This window comes from Choristoneura fumiferana, chromosome 22 (assembly GCF_025370935.1).
Source record: "Choristoneura fumiferana chromosome 22, NRCan_CFum_1, whole genome shotgun sequence".
Lineage (NCBI taxonomy): Eukaryota > Metazoa > Arthropoda > Insecta > Lepidoptera > Tortricidae > Choristoneura > Choristoneura fumiferana.
The window spans coordinates 7,686,583-7,703,573 of NC_133493.1; the positions used below are offsets into that span (position 1 = coordinate 7,686,583).

Genomic DNA, 16,991 nt, shown 5'->3' on the forward strand with positions numbered 1-16,991 from the left:
TTTAATGTACTTTAAGAAATCCCCGTTGCTTCTATAACTCGGTCTTGAACCTTATTAAAATATTTACGATCAACACTTTTCTTGAAACTTTCAGCTTCTTTACAAAATATTTATATACATTATAAACAATTTCGCGTGATTGGCTATGGCTTGCCATGGAAATCAATTTCTGAAAAATAACAAACTAAATCAATATATGTGGTGGTTTTAACTGCTCTATATAAATCAATGAAAACACAACGAGTCACTCTTCGCGTGATGGATTGCTGCTAAGTCAAAAAGACAATTTTAAGATTAATCAATAATAATAAAATCATTTATTGTCAGAGAAAATAAGACTACACAGTAAAAAAACAATTCCACGTAAGTAGGTGGCAATGGGCTCAGGCTCAGCATAAGCTACGAGCAAAAGAAACTTGCAGCGCTGATTTTCAGCCTGCGCCCGTTCATTTTCTACTAACAAATCCTTCCGATTTCCCCCGAAACCCGAAGGTTTTTCTTAGAGCTTACGGATTGTAAGTCTTCAATTGAAATAATAAAAAATAATTAAAAGCAAAACCAAAACGTTCAAACAAAACACAACAAACATTAAATCAAAACATTCTTACGAAAATATGTTGACTTTGAAGAATAAAAATAAATATTATCGAAACCTGCATGCTGGCTGTATGATAACAAATTTATGTTACCTTCATGGAAACCTAACCAATTTCGAAAAGCCCAGTAATTTGACCTATGGCCTCTCAAGCCGAAAATCGTGGGTTTGAACTTAGTCTCACACTTCTAGGTACTTACTTCACTTCTCATTTGAAATTTACTATGAGTGAAGGAAAATTCGCAAAGAAACCTGAATATACCTGCGAAGAAATTCAATGTAGTGTGAAGTTCTTAATTTAGAACTACGGTCTAAGTCCTCTCAATCCGAGAGAAGGCCTGCGCCCAGTATTAGACGGGCAGTAGGATAAATATAGGTGTGTAAATTATAAAAAGTTAAGTTATCTAAAAAACTAGGTCATCATTACATCAACATGGCAGTCTTTTTGTAATCCAATCTTGAATCTAAGGCCTCTTCCCTCTTCTTAATCAAGAGGTTATCTTGTGCCAGACTCATCCAGTCTCGCCCTCCGTGCCGTCGAATGTCGTGCATCTAGCGCTATATAAACATAATAGGTAAGTAACACAAAACTAACGATATAATTTGTCAAGTTTTACCAACTCAGTGTCGAAGTCAGATCTTTGCCTGTCATGGCCGGCGCTCGGTGATGTATGACGCGCCGTGATAACGGGTCGGTCAATACATTTGTGATATTAAGTCGGTAAATCAAGACTTTTGCTAAGCACCGCACTGAGTTACCGACGGGAAGATTCATATAGAGCAGTAACTGCACCCTAAAGAATCTTTACTGATATTAAATTGGTATCAAATTCATTTTTTTTTGCTTTTCACGTAGTCGGTAGGTACACAAGTATGGAGTAAGTATGGAGATAGTTTAAGACCCAGAAAATTGCAAAATTTAAGTGGAATAGCGAAGAGCCAATTCATCCCAGACGAAGTCGCAGGTGACAGCTTGTGTTAAAATAAATAACAAAATCACCAAAAACAAAGAGATGATTCTTGCAGGATTTTTTTTTTATTTTTACTTTGCCGAGATTGTCCAGTTTTCCAGAAGTGTTTTTCTTTAACGGTTAATTATACTAATATTTAGAGCGTATGTATACCGAAAACACACACCAAGTTTACCTCTTAATTATGTTTTTGGTATAGATCACTCAGTGTAGAAGAATCACACAATTACATTTATTGAAACGCAGTAATTGCTACTTATAAGAGCATGGTAATATCAACTCTATATCTTCCCACAATAAATAACAAAAGTTCACCCTATATTTTTATTTTCACCATGTACAAGGTTTGCCAAGTATGTGTTTGTTATTGCTGGGTACCAACACAACGGGGGATCGAAGGAAAAATGTCGAGAGTCGAGATAAAATATTTTCCCATCCAGTTTCAGTTGTTAATTCATTTTTCCAATCCGTCTTGTTTTTTAAACAGTTTGGCTTCTAGCCAAAACTGTGACGTTTCAGAAAATGAGTTTAAACTTAGGTTAAGATTTTATTATAGGTCATTATTTTTCTGTAGCGCTTGCATTACTGTGTAGGTCAACGGGTCAAAACCCTTACTGTACGAGTATAACCTAATTTAACCTGTTTACTTCCATTTAAAAATACCTTTCTTGATAATAACCTGTAAAGTTTCTCAATTTTTTTTCTAAAATTGATAAAATTATGTACATAAAATTGATTTGTTTTGGCTCCAAAACTAATACCGAAAGGATATAGATAATGTCCCGCAAACCATAACTACGAGTGGACGCAATGCAATGGTTAAATAGCCATTTTTTTCCCGCAGCTAGGTTCAGCCAAAGTAGCAGAGGCAGACCCAAGAGGAGATGGTGGGACGACCTGAGCATTTTTCAACTTGATTGCAGGGGGTAGGTATGCCAAGGATAGAGAAGATAGAGAGATAGGAGATAGGAAAAAACAAGTTTGAAGAAGTTAACCGTAGATAAGATTGCAGAGACGGTGGTTTAAAAAGGATTACATCTCATTGTTGAACAGTCTACTAAATAAAACCTATAACGAAAACACGAAAAACGTGTGTTCCTAAGCATCAGAAGAGGTGAAAAGAGGCAATATCGAATATGGAAATAAATACACAAAAAAAATTATTGCATTCCTTTATATTATATTTGCAAGCGTTGAAGTGACAATGGGCAGGCCAGGCCGTATGGGACGGAGAACTAATGGCCGTTGGGGCCGAAAAGTTCTCGAGTGGAGACCGCGGATCGGCAAGCGCAGATTCACGCTGGATGCAAGCCGCTGCCAACCGAAGCAACTGGAGGTCTATGGGGGAGGCCTTTGTCCAACAGAGGAAGTCCTACGGCTGAGATGATGATGACGATGATGATGATGATTCAAGCGTTGTTTTGAGGAGGTCCACGTTAATGAATTGTAACATGTTGGTTGTAATTAGGCAAACAAAAACATTCATTTTAATGAGCAAATTCGATTATTGTGTTATGTAAGTATTAGATGGTATTACTAACATAATATAACATCTTGTACCTAGATACATTTCATTCCATAAACCCAGAGTTTTAAAAAGCGTAAACTCACATTTTATGAATAAACTGTCAAAATGATAATTGAAAATCTGTAATGAACAAGTAATTAACATACTTAATGTTAATCTTGAAAAATTTTATTATTTCCCTTTGGCACATTTTATTAGAAAAATTCAGAAGATTCCTTATTATGCTTTAATAAGGGTTTTGTTGAAATAAGGATAATACGAGTAAGAGAATATAGGAATTTTTGAATAGGCCTATGTCAATCCCTAGGGGTATAATTATATTTCGAGATACTTTCTTGTTTCTCTGTTTTTGTTCACAGGGTTTGGTAAGGATAATGAGCTGCTTAATGTAGAAAAACAATGAAGTTTTTTTTTTAATTTTGTATGTTTAAAAATACAGTGCCCTTGCAAAAGTAAATCTCTCCGCGCGAAAATAAATATCAATGGACAATTTACGCGAATTAACCTACTCTCAAACTAAACCAAACTAGTGGTGGGAGTACAAGAAAGAGAGAAAGAAAGAATGAAATTTTTATTTTCTTAGAATACGCGTACTAGAATAAACAAAGTATAACATACTTAAATAGTCAGTTAAATAGTTACTTGAGTACATATTAAACATCCAAGACTTGAGAAGAAACATTCGTGTATTTCATAGAAATATCTGCCCCGGCCAGGGATTGAAACCCGGGACCTTAAGTTTCATAGACAGGTTCTTTAACCACTGGATTATCCGGTCATCAAAATAGATCTACTTTTTTTTCATAAAACTTGCGGTCCTTGAAACTGCTGAGCCGATTTAAAAAAAATATTACTGAAGTATAAAGCTACATTATACCTACTTTTTAGGGTTCCGGAGCCAAAATGGCAAAAACGTAACCCTTATAGTTTCGCCATGTCTGTCTGTCTGTCCGTCCGTCCGCGGCTTTGCTCAGAGACTATCAATGCTAGAAAGCTGTAATTTCGCACGAAAATATATGTAAAATATGCCGACAAAATGGACCAATTAAAAAATCAAAAAAAAAGTTTTTTTAGGGTATCTCCCATAGACGTAAAGTGGGGGTGATTTTTTTTTTCATCCAACCCTATTGTGTGGGGTATCGTTGGTCTTTTTAAAACCAAAGATACCCATCTTAAAAACCGGCCAAGAGCGTGTCGGACACGCCCAAAATAGGGTTCCGTAGCCATTACAAAAAAAAACCTCTAATGGTTTTAAAACACCTTTCCAAGGATACCCTGTGGGGTCCCTTTAGTGTGCTAAAGGGTTGGATGAGAACAAAAAATCACCCCCACTCCCCCTTCCCTTCCCCTTGGTCATGATCCGTCATGGCGTCATGGCGTCATGGGATAGTGAGAACTGACGTCGGGTGACACTCTTTCCCGGCCCGGATAATACCGGGATGGAAATACCGACTCTGTTTTCCGTGTACACGCCCATAGAAGCTCCCTGTCAGTTTCTATGGGCGTGTACACAAAAAACAGGGCCGGTATTTCCATGTCCGTGTTATCCGGGCCGGAAAAGAATGTCACCCCTGACGTCGTCATGGCCGTTTGCGCTAGTGTCGCCTCCTGCGCAGAGCTTTGCCTAATATGCCCTATTCCCAGAGAAATTTTGTAAAGTCCCGGAATTTCAATTGTAACTACCAGATCGAATAGTTTACGCGTGCGAAGTCTCGGGAAAACTCTAGTAGGATGCCTAACATGGAATTTATTACCTGACCATGTGGAGCCCTTCCTTAGGAAACTTGCACATGTTATGAAGCATTCGGTAGAGGTATTCGTCGTGTCCCCACGATGTCATCAGCTGATCCAGACCGCAATGAGGCTTGTACATTCCACACTCCGTGCTGGAGGAATAAATGAACTGTTTAAGTTTAAAGACGATTTTCAGGTGCTTCATTTCAAAACGTAGGAGTTGCGACTTATGATAGATGGCACCACACGCTACTATTGATGTAACGCAAGCGGAATTTTTAGTTGATTGGTCCGTCGGGTTCCCCGGTGGTCTATTCGGTAAGTGCCCTTGGCACATGTAGACACAGTCTGGAGCACCGGAAAATCTTTTTCGTTTTTGGAAATACGCGCAAAGAGTTTTCGTTCGTCTTTTGTTGTCCTGACAGCTGAGGAGTGGAATGCTCTGCCTGCATCTGTGTTCTCTGATCGCTAAAATCTGACCGTCTTCAAATGTAGGATGATTGGGCATTTATCGATTTTAGTCCGCGTTATCGTTTACCATCAAGCGACTTTGTGGTCAAACGAAGTCTATTTTTAACCCCCGACGCAAAATGACGGGTGTTAGAAGTTTGACCGCTATGTGTGTTTGTCTGTCTATGTATCTGTCTTAAGCGGGTGAACCGATTTGAATGCAGTTTTTTAATTTGAAAGCAGGTTTTCTAGCGACCGTTCAGCCGTTTTTGAGATATTGAACTTTGAAGTCACAATGTCGGGGTTTTCTAACTTTTTGTTGGTTAGGTTAGTTGAGGAAACGCAGTAAATAGAGAAATGGTCACCGCGCTGCTATACGTACGGGTATTTGTGCGTAGACGTGGTTGGGTGTGTTAGAACTGTCATCATATGTTCATGCTGTGGCGTTGCAATTTACTTGCACTTAGGGTTGTAGGTATCAGTGTTTTCCTTAAAGCTGTCGTCTCCATACACGATAGTGGAGCTCCACTTGCAGCCCACCACGAAGGTGTCTCCCACCACGAATCACTGCGGCTCGCCGTAGAACGCCATCACCTGAAAAATCCGTTGACTGAAAAAAGGTTGACTGGAAGAGATCCCTTCAACCCCTTCACTTCTATGGAAGGTATCCCAAAAAATTTTTTTTTTTTTTTTTTGTACCATTTTGTCGGCATAGTTTTCTTATATATCCGTGAAAAATACAGCTTTCTAGCATTGATAGTCCCTGAGCAAAGCCGCGGACGGACGGACAGACAGACAGTCATGGCGAAACTATAAGGGTTCCGTTTTTGCCATTTTGGCTACGGAACCCTAAAAAGAACTAATGTTTGTGTTTTTAAATGCTGATCACGTCTTGGAATTGCCCACAAAAATACGTTTAATTTTTAGGAATCAATACTAAATTATCGAAGCAAAATTTTATACATATTCTAATGGATAGCTTTTAGTTTGGATTTTGCATGTTACTTGTTGTTTTTGTTATTATTATTGAAGCCCATGTCACAATCATTTTTTTCCAAGATTTCTATCGACAATCTTCACGAAATTTTGCAGTGAAAAGATTCCATCATGTTTTGTCTCGTACATGCACGGTTGCTATGATATCATCCTAATGAAAAATGATTTGACATTTGAAACACGAGTTTACAGAAACCGTGAATATAAATGATATCAAAGTATATTTGAGGCGTCAAATCAAATAAATCAAAGAGGTGTCACCCAGGCAATTTGAGAAAACGTAAAATGTATATGGCAGTTTGCAGTCAGAAAGGTAGACTTCATATTGAAAAATATTTTATGAATCAATCAATCAAAATAATGTAACTGCACGATGTCCTCCTATAAAAGGAAAGAAAACATTTTATTTAAAAAGTGTTACAAGAAAAAGAAAAAAGACACATTGAAACAAATATCACAAAATGGTGTACTCTTCCGTTAGGATTAAGATAAACACTGTTCTAGACAAAAACATCTGTGAAACCGGCAGGTTGTTAGCGATAACTTTCTTTATATACTCATTTAATTCTATCAAGATACGGTTTTTAATTTTGGTAACTTTTATTTTACTTTTATTTCGACCTTAGAATCTTCATTCATCACTAACGCTTGTATTATCTACATACAAAATTACACATAGGTATTAGATACATACCTATGTAAACTCATTATTGTACAAAAGAAAAGAAACAAAATACCATTTGACAAACTTTGAGATACTTTGTACAGAAGCAGACTTATCCCTTTAAGGGATGGCTTGGTCTGTATTTACATTTTTTTTACAATGTGTGATTGTTCTGGTCAGATCTTGATATTCAAATATCACCCACTGTTGTGATCGCATTATGTTTAGTATAATATACAGCACAGTAACAGAAACATAGTAAGTAGTTGGACTGATATTTTAATACTAAAATTCTCAACCATTTATGGTTTCTCTACAACTAGTTTCAGTCCCTGAAAAGCTATTTATAAAGATTCAAAAGAAATATTTAATTTCTAAGAAACACTGCACGGGTTCTGATTGAAAAAACTTGTCTGAAAGTCGTAAAGCAAAAATGTAGTCGAGTCTATTCGAGCGTTAGTTTACAGAGACGATAGAAAAATGTTTTTTTATGGATATCTGTTTCAAAGAAATCACAGGTTGTCAAGTTCTCACGGTATTTTTGTCAAAGTAGTTTTTCAAACAACCCTTTAATTGAGTTGAGTGACAAGTACATTCGCAAATAGAATGTAGCTATTTGATTAAAGCTTGTTGAAAAAAAAAACAGCATTACACTTTACTATTTAAAAATTGTATTGCACAAGTACTTCATTAAAATTAAAACCGAGCATCTCACAGTAATGGTCACTTGTGCTTTTTGAAACTGAAATGATTATAGTAATAAGTTAATTGTTACCCATTAACTCAACTCTAAAATACACGTAAATGCAATCAATTTCATGAATTCTACAATGATAATTAACTTTATTAACAGAAAAATCCACTTCACTAACATAAAAAATAGAAGGTTTTTTTTACGCGACGTTACCGTTTACAAAAGTCGTCTACACAACGCCACATCTTAACCCCACTTCAACTACCACCATGGAAGAGACCATCCAAGCTTTTCACAACGTCCTTTCCGTAGCAGGCGTCACCATCTTCGCCAAAAACAACTGGGACTCAAAACTATGGCTCACCTTGCAAATCTTCAACGTCATTGTAGGTTTCCTCACCATCATCTTCACCACTTGCTTCGTCGTCATTAACCTCTCTGATATCCTCGTTTGCATCCAAGGCGCTTGCATTTGGACCACCGGCCTAATAATGTTCATCTCGTTTGGAGTCTGTTTAGTTTTCCGTAAGGAATTCCGTCTGTTCCTCAACGAAATGGGATTTAAAGACCACATGCTAGAAATGCCGTTGATTATTTATGTTTTGAAATTAGAAAGGGGTGGGAGGCTGAATGAATTGAAAGGGTTGGTTATTGACTCCCATGAGAAATTACTGAAACTAACTAGGGTTTTGTTAAAAACTTACGTTGTCAGCGTGTGGCTGTGTGCGTCTTTGTATTTGAGTGACTCTGTATACCAAATGGCTACGCGTGAAGATGATTCTCTGAGACTTATGGGTAAGCAAATATTTTAATTATTCTGAACATTATTATTTTAACAACAGAACTAATTAAAATGATTAAAAATCGTTCAAGTGCTAAAATGAAAAATGTAACTCACTGAAAATTCTACTTCGACAACCTTGCAAATCGTGAGGCAGTCAAGCCGATCTACTTCCGTAGGTCATGCATGACATATTTACTGCAAAAAAAAATATTAAGTAAGTATATCCCAAGGAGCGCAATCTGTTTCAGCTTGGATAAAAATGCTTTCGTATATCTGACCTCTTTCCACTATTGAGTGTATTTCTCAACAGATTCTTGATCTCTTCGATAGTTAGTAATTCGATTTTTGACAAGTCTTCAATATCGAAGCCTGGGTTTCATTTCAACCATTTCCAAAAACTCTGTCTACATGTAGAAATACCTACCAATGATAATGAAACACAAGACATTTTTTCGCTTAAGTTCGATTCGCACTTGGTCATTTTTTGTTTGTTTATGTTCCGCCAAAAATGCTTTTAGGCTTTGACATGTGGATACCCTGGAGCCTGGAGAATTTCTACGTGTACATTGCCACGTTTATTTTCAATGCGTACTCTGGCTATTTGTGTTGCATTGGTGAGTTATACAACATTTACACCATAACCATTTACTAAGCAACGTTTCTAAAAGGGCTCATTTTAATCCCGGAAAAAAGTTTAAATTTAAACTCTAGTTGGATGTTTGCTGAGTTTAAATTACAAAATCAGGGAAAGGGGAGCGAGTCTTTTTTGAAATGAAGTCCTCATTTGCGGAGCGTGCAATTTGCGGTTTGTTGATTAAAATGTTGGCTTTTGTATAAAAGGTTTGAATGTTTGGTCGTTCACGTATGATTGTATTATAAGAATTATAATAATTGCTTTGCGTTCACCGTTTATGAGCACAATATTATAGGAATGACTTAAAAATAAGGCATGTCTTTGCATTTTCCTAAATGCAATTCATTTTGATTCACTTGAAACTTATTAAACTTTTTAACAGCGTATACGAATGCGAACGCAAACTCGCTTTCTTTTTCTTTCACATTAAGCAATACATTATATCACACAGGCGTAATAAATACTACATAAAATACTGACACATTCTACAAACATAGGTGTAAGAATAAACTAATTACCATATTTTTAGCCTACCCAGGACTCCAACTAACAATAATCATGCTGGTCGGCCAAACCATCAGGCAGTTGAGGATTCTGACCTTCATACTCCTCAATCTGGATGAACTGGTATTGGAGATAGTTGGACAAAGAGGGGAGAACTGGCAAGAGCACTGCACAGAGATTTTGACGCAGTGCGTTGACCACTACATCAAGATCAAACGGTAAATACGGCGAATAAATATTGTAGCGAGTCCTGGTGCCATCTAGTTATCAAAAAAATCAAAATTGCCAAATAGACTTTCTAGGTGAGCAAATTTTTTAAAGTCTGAAGTTGCTCTGGCCACTACTTTTAGAGCTACCTAGCCATAAAATTATACATAAAGAATAAAGGCTGGCCGATCAACTCATTGACGAGTATATTCAAATGCCTTAGTAGGCTAATTCATGGCCTGCAGGCCTGAGTCGCGCTATCAAAGTTTCTCAAATTGGATGCATCCTTAAACACAATTTTCTCTTCCATCGGACTTCGGTCCCAAGACATAAATAGCATCTGCCTGAAGAGAGCTCTTAGAACGCCACAATGAACGACGATTCGCCACTTGCAACCGCCGGTGATTAAAATTCTTGTTTAAATGCATGTTAATGTGATTCCTCAATACTTTTATGAAACAAAATAGTACCTGTAATAAATTTGCAGTCCATTGATTTTTAATGCCGCTATTAACCACATTTCTATGAGTTCATTATATCCGTCACGTCATGTTCATTTTAATTCGTTAATTATTTTGTCAATGGCCGAATATTTGCAGTCAATATATAATATTATAGAAACCGTACACTTCTATCATTGTTAGCACAGTTCATAGGCGATACGTTCATTAAAAAATACATTTTAGTTTTCAATACGTAGGTACTATCGATAATCATCATGGGTAGTGCAAATCTGCTTATCTACCACACGTAAATACCGCGTATCTGCACTATGTGTAATTTTACTGGGATAGTTTTAATTTCAAGTTTGTTTTGTTTCAAATAATTTTGAGTAAAAATTGGAACTTGGCTCAAATCTGAGGATAAGGTACCATCTTGTGCCTCGGTTTTCGGACTGTTTTTTTTTTCAAACCATGCGCGTCGTAATTAGTAAGTCCTAAGTATACTTAATTCCTGCATTCGAAGCGTTTCAGTTTGAACAACATATAAAATATAAAAAGAAGATTTTTCATTATAGTTCCCGTTTCTTTGTGCTTTACACGTGAGGCACACCTAGACCTAGAAACCCGCAGTATCTATCTAATACCTTTAAACGATATATATATACCTAGTGCTTCCACGAAGACGCGTGATTTTGTCAAAAATAGACATTAATAACATTGTAATAAGAACCACGGCACGCGTCATCGTGAATGACTCTACCTATACAAGGTAGGGCCCTGCAACAGGAGCAAAAAATTAAACCACAGCTTCCACTCTTCATCTTGAGCTAATTTAGTTCTACAACTTTTGAAAATAATTTGTATTATGATTTTTATTATAGTTTAAGGTTTAATTAGACAAGCAATGTATTGCGAAATAGGTCATTTTGTTACGTGACAGGCGATGTCATTTAGGCTATTGAATGCCGTACATTGAAAATACCATTTAATTTGTTTGGAATAAACATAATGACAAAATTACATAATTTTTGAAAGTCGCAGAACCAAAGTACCTAGTTCCATTTGAGTAGCAGAACCCGTGATTGAAATTTTGCTCCTGTTACAGGACCCACGTTGTATGTATAGATATTATATATAAATAAAAAATAAATAAATATAATGGGAAACTTGACACCAATTGACCTAGTCCCGAACTAAGCAAAGCTTGTACTATGGATAGGCCACGGATAAACATACTTATCTCGGAAATGACTCCAACGATTTCGATAAAATTTGGTATATGGGGGTTTTCGGGGATGAAAAATCGATTTAGCTTGGTCTTATCTCTGGGAAAACGCTTATTGTCGAGTTTTAGGCCGAGCAAAGCTCGGTCGCCCAGGTACTGTCATTTAATAAACAGGGTAACACTCTTTATAAAATAATAGATGTGTCAATATTAACCATTTTTTTAATAACTTCTAAAACAGAGATCTTAAACATAAAATAACCCACTTAATGAGCCGTAAGATTATATTTTATTCACGCTTTTAACAATGGTGCATCATAACATAACACGCACGCTTTGCTTACTTTGGAACAAGGTCAATTGTGTTAACTTGCCGTGATATTTAGGTGTTTATTCATTTATTTGCCTTTATATTATGTTTAAGATAGTTTAAAATGGTTAATTTCCAGTTTCAGTAACAGACTGAACGTGATATGCCAGCCCTTTTACTTGGCACTAATCCTGGACGCCATTTTACTAGTCTGTGTGTGCTCCGTCAAGATTGCTATCTCGGTAAGTAAACATGCTTGAAAGAAACTAAATCTAGGGCTTCTCGCTTTGTGTATGGTCGAGTATCACGAGTTGATAAAGTTGAGCTTAAAAATTTAAACAGCTTTACAGCTACAGACAAACTTAGTGCATAAAGTGTCTTGAAAGCATAAAATATACCTAAACGTTTTGCTGACTTTCGCTAATCCGGTCCTTTTGACGCATATAACAGGATGATACATTTTGAAAAGTTTGCCCAGTGCATGCAGTGCCTTAAACGCTATTACGGGTTCATGTTTATTTATTTATCTACTATCTGGTGCCCCCGGCTTCGCCCCCGGTATAGTTTTTTTTAATTTTCTAAATCTTCTTTTATAAGAACCTTCTCTTGACAATAGCAAACACAACAAAAAAAAGAATTAGCGAAATCGGTCCCGCCGTTACGCGTGATGACCGTGACCAAGGGAAATAGGGATTCATTTTTTTATATTTAAGATGACAATTTGCAGTGTTACTTTACTTGTAGTACTTGAACACTTTTTTTAATTTAAAAAGGAGGCAAACGAGCATCTTGATCATCTGATGGGAAATGATCATCACGCCTATGAGCACCGACTACTCAAGAGTAAGAGTCATTGCTCTGTTTTCGGCCTTCTAACCCCTTTTCTTGAAAACAACGATGTCATAGTTGTACGGAAACACCACTGAAGGATGATTTTTGTCGGTAAAAAATATCATCCAACTCATTTCTTTATCACAGCGATTTGTCAAGGCTAAGGAAAGAAGCGCAAAACACTGGCGCCATATATGCGTTTGTCTTATACGAAAATTCCGTTTCAGGACAAATCTTCTCCCGATACGATAAAATACTACATCCACGAGTTTTGCTTTATACTTGTAGTCCTTATGTTTTGCTTGCTGGGACAGCAAGTTGAAAACGAAGTAAGTGTCTGCATGAACTTTTTCACTAGCTTTTACCTGCGGGTTCGCTCGCTTGCACTCCCATATGGGTAGCCAAGAGGTTTATTTATTTATTTATTTACTTCTCATGGAGAACCAGCAGAGATAGAATCATACAAAAACATATATTATTATATTATAATACAGGTAATCTAAAAAAAAAAACTACCTCCTCCTAAAAATACAATGGGCAAATGCATTGCTTAGTTTAGACATTTACTGGGAAAGGTGATTGGACATTTGGACATTTGAACATGAAATTAGCTTGAGACTCACTCATATTCAATGAAACAATGAAACAAATCCGGACAATTCACATCCGGATCAATTCATTTATCCGGATCTGTCTCACTGAATATGATTGGAAATTATTTTAAAAACTTGATTTCTGAACTGGTTCATCGTGTTGCATCGTGATCTTCATTAAGGTTGTATCAAGAACGCTCATGTATAATTTCATGTCTCTATAAGATTTTATACGCATAGATCGGGATTTACGCATCGGAATTATCTTGGAACAATGGGATAAATAATAACCTTATATGTTATTCCGCATAGATCGAGATGTCTGTGTACCAAATATTAATCTAGAATCGAGATCCATACAGCCTTTGACGTTACTTCTTTGAGGCGTTGTTATACTTTGAACATAGGTGAAACATATTGAAATAATTATCAATCTTAATTTAAAAAAAAACTTGAAATTCTTATAAAATTACAGGTAGGTAGATTTAGATAGGAAATATATTCAAATCGTAACTGACACACCATTAAATTGTATTGAGTAATTTTCTGTGACGGTAGGGTACGTAAGAGTGAATGAATCTGACTGATTTATTGGCGAACGAATGAGAGATAGGGAATGAAAAGAACGGAACGGTGTAAATTTATGGAGATGAACGAACGACAGATAACAAAACAAGTTGAATTTGTGACGCTTTTTTCATTTACATTTGATTTGTTTAAAGCATATACCAAATACATACATTTACTCAGTGGAACTAATAAACAAATTTGATGATAAGAACCCATGTCGGGTTATCTATTAAAGGCATACAATTTTCATTCGATTTTATTTAACGTGTAACATTCTCATGTGTTATATAGACAGTTAGGTACGGTGAGGACACAAGTAATAAGTCCGAGCAACGGTAGTACCTACACTTTTTATTTAACAAGGCAATGGTCACAACTATTCTGCTAAAAGTACCTACTGAGCTATGCGTATACATAAAGTCTAAACTCAGCTTTAATCTGCAATATTGTTTTAGAATTTTGTAAAACAAATTTCATCCAAAATTGAAAATACAAACTGAAATACAGATGCACAGAAAAATAAGACCATCACTGGGAATCGAACCCAGGTCCTCGGTAACGTACACGTGCTATACCGCTACACCACTGATGGTCAACGGTACCGACACGAATTTCCCCTATGCACCTCATATCTCAGCTTGTTTGTTTCTTACTTAGTCACTTAAGCAGTGACGCTAGCGACATCTATGCGTAGCCCTCATCGAGAAACTTTTTCGGCACTCCATTGGAACTAACGCTCACCCGGAAAGAGATATCGTTACTAAGCAATCAATTAAGATTGTCGTACCGTTGACCATCAGTGGTGTACGGTATAGCACGCTTACGGATTACCGAGGACCTGGGTTCGATTCCCAGTGATGGTCTTATTTTCTGTTTTTCTGTGCATCTGTATTTCAGCTTTGTATTTTCAATTTAGAAATTACGGGATGACCGTAAAAGTAATTTATTGCATAAAAAATAAAAAAGATTCAAAAAAACAATCTTAAATTTCATCCATTTTGGCGACCAGATTGACTTTAAATTTGGTATAATTATTGTGAGATAGAATGTTAATGCAAATACAGTAAAAAAAGCTTGTACTAAAAGTCAATTTCTCTGCGGTAACTATATAATTGGAGGTAATGTTATCGATTGTTTGTTGGAATCAGTGTCTGCTGCAGAAAAATACAACATACATTCAAACATTTCTAGAAATATCACTTCCGTGGTCAAAATAGCAAAAAGGGAAATCTTATTCATAGTGTCATATGAAACACTGCGGAAGTCCGGACGCGTTTAGCTTGGAGAATATTAATACTACAGTATGTTAAAGGTATGTATACCCATGAAATTATCTGTCTGCCACCGTTTTCATTTAAACTAGGTCATTTGTGTGATTGTCCGTGATATTTATTTATTTATTTATTGTATATTTCGCAGTCGCAGCAGTTGGAAGCAGCTGTCACAGAGAAATGGTACATTTTCGACCGAACGCACAAGGTCAACGTACGCATCTTCAAAATGGCGCTGAGCCAGCGTATGCCCATTTACATATTTGGGTCTATTACATTGTCCGCACCCACTTTTACTTGGGCGAGTATTATTGCTTATAACACCCTGGGCTGTTTGAGACAACTGTATGATTACGCTGTTGTAAAGTGTTATGGTTACGTGAAAATTCGTACCCCCATTTCACTATACACGTCCATCGTTTTCCACTGCAGACGTCAACGAATGCGAAAATGTTACAGTGTAAAATAGTTGGACTACATGGTCCTGAAATATTTCCGAAAAATCTAAAATTCTGTATATCTTTCGTGATTTTTACTCATGTTATGAATGATATCTGGAAATCTGCCACGTAAAAAAATACTAATTACCTCTATAATTTTAATATTCTATTACAATAGCCGTGGTCAGAAGTAAACTGAAATGTTGAATACCCACAACGTGGTCTTGTTGATATTGTACAGTCAGCAGTAGAAGTTGATGAGCAGCTACGATGCTCGAAAGGATCTACTCACAACTGTACTGCCAAGGTAATAAGTGTAGGTATATACCTATATGTCGCATGGAAATGGCTAAATCGGAAATTTGAACAAATCTCTAAGGAACATGATCAAATCACGCAGGATGTTAAAGATGGGTAATTCATTTTTATCATATCCCTAGAAAAAAACAGACATTTGATGAAAAATCTAAACCTGTTTAGTGAAATGACAAAATCAGATAATAACCCTCCTTCGGGCAGTCGGGTAAAAAAGGCAACTCATTTTTTCATTTTGATGATTTGATCATGTTCCTTAGAGATTTGTAATTCGCTGATTTGGCACTGCAACATACCTAACTATACATATACTATTTTGAGCATCACAGTATTCAGTATTCAACAACAACTTATCTACTTCTACTGCTGACTGTACTGGGACCATGGTCAACCGATAGGTACTCAATAAAGACAAATATCCGTCAATTTCTCGGAACTTACATCTCGAGCCGATCTAAGTGCATCTGCTTTTCACTAGATTCCACGAAGACGAAGCGCACCTATCATCCCAGCATTGCAAGCAAGCAGTCCAATAAACCAATCACCTACAATATCGTTGTATTCACATATCTGTATCGGAAGCAGAGAGTTACTTTGTCTAGGCATATTTCAGTTGTTTCTCAAAACCTTCACAACTTTCCGTATTTTTAAATGCACTCGTGTTTGGAAAATTGTCTCTTACTTACCTACCTACTTTTTTTTCAGTTCTTAAGAACCGGAATGTCTTTCTTCACCCTGGTGATGTCTGTGTTTGACGAAAACTAGAAAATTATTACTGTATCTTCAAAATTAAAGAGAAGAGATCCCTTTGAGGGATAAGTTCGCCTATGTACTCTTTCATCTCTTTCTCTTGTTAACTGTTATTTTCATGTGTTTTATGTATAATATTTAAAGAGATATACAATATAATATTAACATTTTGAGAACTTTGTAGAAACGTAATAAAATTAGAAAGCATTGCAAGATTTTGTTTCATTTGTATGAATTTTGGTATTCTACCTTAAAATAATACCAAGTTCAGTTTCAGAATGCTTAAAGAAATGCTTGCTTACTAAGACTTATGACTATACCAAATACCATAGCCATTAACTCTTTATTTTGAATTTTGTCTCTTAGCTAACTAAAGTTTAGCTAGCTAAAAGTACCATGACTATTCGGCGTGGGCACGAATAGACTTGTCAGTCCGGAGAGACATTGACTTGACTATGTTATACTTATATCATGTTATAGTA

The 16,991-nt window shown here is 36.3% G+C and overlaps 1 protein-coding gene across 1 annotated transcript; it reads left to right on the forward strand.

The window, feature by feature from the left end:
- The first annotated feature begins 7,901 nt into the window (after positions 1 to 7,901).
- LOC141440230 (odorant receptor 13a-like) lies at positions 7,902 to 16,691 on the forward strand. Its single transcript, XM_074104688.1, has 7 exons — positions 7,902 to 8,427; positions 8,935 to 9,030; positions 9,580 to 9,772; positions 11,879 to 11,981; positions 12,798 to 12,899; positions 15,153 to 15,305; positions 16,465 to 16,691. Exons 1-7 carry the CDS (start codon positions 7,902 to 7,904, stop codon positions 16,522 to 16,524), a joined length of 1,233 nt encoding a protein of 410 aa, XP_073960789.1. The 3' UTR covers positions 16,525 to 16,691.
- Positions 16,692 to 16,991: the final 300 nt, after the last annotated feature.